The sequence below is a fragment of the Sinocyclocheilus anshuiensis genome, unplaced genomic scaffold (genome assembly GCF_001515605.1).
Source record: "Sinocyclocheilus anshuiensis isolate Anshui unplaced genomic scaffold, SAMN03320099.WGS_v1.1 scaffold2154, whole genome shotgun sequence".
In the NCBI taxonomy this organism is placed as follows: domain Eukaryota; kingdom Metazoa; phylum Chordata; class Actinopteri; order Cypriniformes; family Cyprinidae; genus Sinocyclocheilus; species Sinocyclocheilus anshuiensis.
In genome coordinates, this window is record NW_015557192.1 from 17,823 (window position 1) to 22,864 (window position 5,042).

Genomic DNA, 5,042 nt, shown 5'->3' on the forward strand with positions numbered 1-5,042 from the left:
GGCCTTTTTGTTTTTTGAGGGACTGGACGTACGAGTGACGCAGGGACAGGGGGCGGCTGCCTTTTTTGTTTATTTTTTGAGAGACTTGACGTGCGAGCGATGCAGGGGCTTAGGGCAGCAGCCTTTATGTTTTTTGATTCATTTCCCTCAAAAAACAAACAAAAAGCCTTTATGTTTGTTTTTTGGGGAAATTGAAGTGCGAGCGACGCAGGGGCTGAGGGCGGTGGCCTTTTCGTTTTTTGAGGGACTGGACATGCGAGCGACGCAGGGACAGAGGGCGGTGGCCTTTTTTGTTTATTTTTTGAGAGACTTGACGTGCAAGCGATGCAGGGGCTTAGGGCAGCAGCCTTTTTGACTTTTGAGTCAATTCCCTTTTTGTCTTTTTTGGGGGGACGTGATGTGTGAGCGACGCAGGGGCTGAGGGCGGCGGCCTTTTTGTTTTTTGAGGGACTGGACGTGCGAGCGATGCAGGGGCTGAGGGTGGTGGCCTTTTTGTTTCTTGAGGGACTTGACGTGCGAGCGACGTAAGGGCGGAGGGCGGTGGCCTGAGCGGTGGCCTTTTTGTTTTTTGAGAGACTTGACCTGCGAGCAACTCAGGGGCTGAGGGCAGAGGCCTTTTTGTTTTTTGAGGGACTAGACGTGCGAGCGACGCAGGGACAGAGGGCGGTGGCCTTTTCATTTTTTGAGGGACTGGACGTGCGAGCGACGCAGGGACAGAGGGCGGTGGCCTTTTCATTTTTTGAGGGACTGGACGTGCGAGCGACGCAGGGACAGAGGGCGGTGGCCTTTTCATTTTTTGAGGGACTGGACGTGCGAGCGACGCAGGGACAGAGGGCGGTGGCCTTTTCATTTTTTGAGGGACTGGACGTGCGAGCGACGCAGGGACAGAGGGCGGTGGCCTTTTCATTTTTTGAGGGACTGGACGTGCGAGCGACGCAGGGACAGAGGGCGGTGGCCTTTTCATTTTTTGAGGGACTGGACGTGCGAGCGACGCAGGGACAGAGGGCGGTGGCCTTTTCATTTTTTGAGGGACTGGACGTGCGAGCGACGCAGGGACAGAGGGCGGTGGCCTTTTCATTTTTTGAGGGACTGGACGTGCGAGCGACGCAGGGACAGAGGGCGGTGGCCTTTTCATTTTTTGAGGGACTGGACGTGCGAGCGACGCAGGGACAGAGGGCGGTGGCCTTTTCATTTTTTGAGGGACTGGACGTGCGAGCGACGCAGGGACAGAGGGCGGTGGCCTTTTCATTTTTTGAGGGACTGGACGTGCGAGCGACGCAGGGACAGAGGGCGGTGGCCTTTTCATTTTTTGAGGGACTGGACGTGCGAGCGACGCAGGGACAGAGGGCGGTGGCCTTTTCATTTTTTGAGGGACTGGACGTGCGAGCGACGCAGGGACAGAGGGCGGTGGCCTTTTCATTTTTTGAGGGACTGGACGTGCGAGCGACGCAGGGACAGAGGGCGGTGGCCTTTTCATTTTTTGAGGGACTGGACGTGCGAGCGACGCAGGGACAGAGGGCGGTGGCCTTTTCATTTTTTGAGGGACTGGACGTGCGAGCGACGCAGGGACAGAGGGCGGTGGCCTTTTCATTTTTTGAGGGACTGGACGTGCGAGCGACGCAGGGACAGAGGGCGGTGGCCTTTTCATTTTTTGAGGGACTGGACGTGCGAGCGACGCAGGGACAGAGGGCGGTGGCCTTTTCATTTTTTGAGGGACTGGACGTGCGAGCGACGCAGGGACAGAGGGCGGTGGCCTTTTCATTTTTTGAGGGACTGGACGTGCGAGCGACGCAGGGACAGAGGGCGGTGGCCTTTTCATTTTTTGAGGGACTGGACGTGCGAGCGACGCAGGGACAGAGGGCGGTGGCCTTTTCATTTTTTGAGGGACTGGACGTGCGAGCGACGCAGGGACAGAGGGCGGTGGCCTTTTCATTTTTTGAGGGACTGGACGTGCGAGCGACGCAGGGACAGAGGGCGGTGGCCTTTTCATTTTTTGAGGGACTGGACGTGCGAGCGACGCAGGGACAGAGGGCGGTGGCCTTTTCATTTTTTGAGGGACTGGACGTGCGAGCGACGCAGGGACAGAGGGCGGTGGCCTTTTCATTTTTTGAGGGACTGGACGTGCGAGCGACGCAGGGACAGAGGGCGGTGGCCTTTTCATTTTTTGAGGGACTGGACGTGCGAGCGACGCAGGGACAGAGGGCGGTGGCCTTTTCATTTTTTGAGGGACTGGACGTGCGAGCGACGCAGGGACAGAGGGCGGTGGCCTTTTCATTTTTTGAGGGACTGGACGTGCGAGCGACGCAGGGACAGAGGGCGGTGGCCTTTTCATTTTTTGAGGGACTGGACGTGCGAGCGACGCAGGGACAGAGGGCGGTGGCCTTTTCATTTTTTGAGGGACTGGACGTGCGAGCGACGCAGGGACAGAGGGCGGTGGCCTTTTCATTTTTTGAGGGACTGGACGTGCGAGCGACGCAGGGACAGAGGGCGGTGGCCTTTTCATTTTTTGAGGGACTGGACGTGCGAGCGACGCAGGGACAGAGGGCGGTGGCCTTTTCATTTTTTGAGGGACTGGACGTGCGAGCGACGCAGGGACAGAGGGCGGTGGCCTTTTCATTTTTTGAGGGACTGGACGTGCGAGCGACGCAGGGACAGAGGGCGGTGGCCTTTTCATTTTTTGAGGGACTGGACGTGCGAGCGACGCAGGGACAGAGGGCGGTGGCCTTTTCATTTTTTGAGGGACTGGACGTGCGAGCGACGCAGGGACAGAGGGCGGTGGCCTTTTCATTTTTTGAGGGACTGGACGTGCGAGCGACGCAGGGACAGAGGGCGGTGGCCTTTTCATTTTTTGAGGGACTGGACGTGCGAGCGACGCAGGGACAGAGGGCGGTGGCCTTTTCATTTTTTGAGGGACTGGACGTGCGAGCGACGCAGGGACAGAGGGCGGTGGCCTTTTCATTTTTTGAGGGACTGGACGTGCGAGCGACGCAGGGACAGAGGGCGGTGGCCTTTTCATTTTTTGAGGGACTGGACGTGCGAGCGACGCAGGGACAGAGGGCGGTGGCCTTTTCATTTTTTGAGGGACTGGACGTGCGAGCGACGCAGGGACAGAGGGCGGTGGCCTTTTCATTTTTTGAGGGACTGGACGTGCGAGCGACGCAGGGACAGAGGGCGGTGGCCTTTTCATTTTTTGAGGGACTGGACGTGCGAGCGACGCAGGGACAGAGGGCGGTGGCCTTTTCATTTTTTGAGGGACTGGACGTGCGAGCGACGCAGGGACAGAGGGCGGTGGCCTTTTCATTTTTTGAGGGACTGGACGTGCGAGCGACGCAGGGACAGAGGGCGGTGGCCTTTTCATTTTTTGAGGGACTGGACGTGCGAGCGACGCAGGGACAGAGGGCGGTGGCCTTTTCATTTTTTGAGGGACTGGACGTGCGAGCGACGCAGGGACAGAGGGCGGTGGCCTTTTCATTTTTTGAGGGACTGGACGTGCGAGCGACGCAGGGACAGAGGGCGGTGGCCTTTTCATTTTTTGAGGGACTGGACGTGCGAGCGACGCAGGGACAGAGGGCGGTGGCCTTTTCATTTTTTGAGGGACTGGACGTGCGAGCGACGCAGGGACAGAGGGCGGTGGCCTTTTCATTTTTTGAGGGACTGGACGTGCGAGCGACGCAGGGACAGAGGGCGGTGGCCTTTTCATTTTTTGAGGGACTGGACGTGCGAGCGACGCAGGGACAGAGGGCGGTGGCCTTTTCATTTTTTGAGGGACTGGACGTGCGAGCGACGCAGGGACAGAGGGCGGTGGCCTTTTCATTTTTTGAGGGACTGGACGTGCGAGCGACGCAGGGACAGAGGGCGGTGGCCTTTTCATTTTTTGAGGGACTGGACGTGCGAGCGACGCAGGGACAGAGGGCGGTGGCCTTTTCATTTTTTGAGGGACTTGACGTGCGAGTGAAGCAGGGGCTGAGGGCAGAGGCCTTTTTGTTTTTTGAGGGACTTGACGTGCGAGTGAAGCAGGGGCTGAGGGCAGAGGCCTTTTTGTTTTTTGAGGGACTTGACGTGCGAGTGAAGCAGGGGCTGAGGGCAGAGGCCTTTTTGTTTTTTGAGGGACTTGACGTGCGAGCGACGCAGGGACAGGGGGCGGTGGACTTTTTTGTTTGTTTTTTGAGAGACTTGACGTGCGAGCGACGCAAGGGTTGAGGGCGGTTGCCTTTTTGTTTCTTGAGGGACTTGACGTGCGAGCAACGCAAGGGTTGAGGGCGGTTGCCTTTTTGTTTCTTGAGGGACTTGACGTGCGAGCAACGCAAGGGTTGAGGGCGGTTGCCTTTTTGTTTCTTGAGGGACTTGACGTGCGAGCAACGCAAGGGTTGAGGGCGGTTGCCTTTTTGTTTCTTGAGGGACTTGACGTGCGAGCGACGCAGGGGCTGAGGGCGGCGGCCTTTTTGTTTTTTGAGGGACTTGAAGTGCGAGCGACGCAGGGGCTGAGGACGGAGGACTTTTTGTTTTTTTTGGGGACTTGACGTGCGAGCAACGCAAGGGTTGAGGGCCGTGGCCTTTTTGTTTCTTGAGGGACTTGACGTGCGAGCGACGCAAGGGTTGAGGGCGGTTGCCTTTTTGTTTCTTGAGGGACTTGACGTGCGAGCGATGCAGGGGCTTAGGGCAGCATCCTTTTTGCTTTTTGAGTCAATTCCCATTTTGTTTTTTGAGGGACTTGACGTGCGAGCGACGCAGGGGCGGAGGGCGGTGGCCTTTTTGTTTTTTGAGGGACTTGACGTGCGAGCGACGCAAGGGTTGAGGGCGGTTGCCTTTTTGTTTCTTGAGGGACTTGACGTGCGAGCGACGTAAGGGCGGAGGGCGGTGGCCTTTTTGTTTTTTGAGGGACTGGACGTACGAGTGACGCAGGGACAGGGGGCGGCTGCCTTTTTTGTTTGTTTTTTGAGAGACTTGACGTGCGAGCGATGCAGGGGCTTAGGGCAGCATCCTTTTTGCTTTTCGAGTCAATTCCCATTTTGTTTTTTTGGGGGGACGTGACGTGTGAGCGA

The 5,042-nt window shown here is 57.6% G+C and overlaps 1 protein-coding gene across 1 annotated transcript in view; it reads right to left on the bottom strand.

Moving 5' to 3' along the window:
* The window catches only part of LOC107678789 (uncharacterized), a 14,065-nt gene extending 9,371 nt beyond the window's left edge, over positions 1-4,694 (bottom strand). Inside the window, exon 1 of the mRNA XM_016474187.1 lies at positions 4,186-4,694. Within this exon, the coding sequence (XP_016329673.1) occupies positions 4,186-4,694 (509 nt within the window). The remainder of the gene's footprint in view (positions 1-4,185) is intronic.
* Positions 4,695-5,042: the final 348 nt, after the last annotated feature.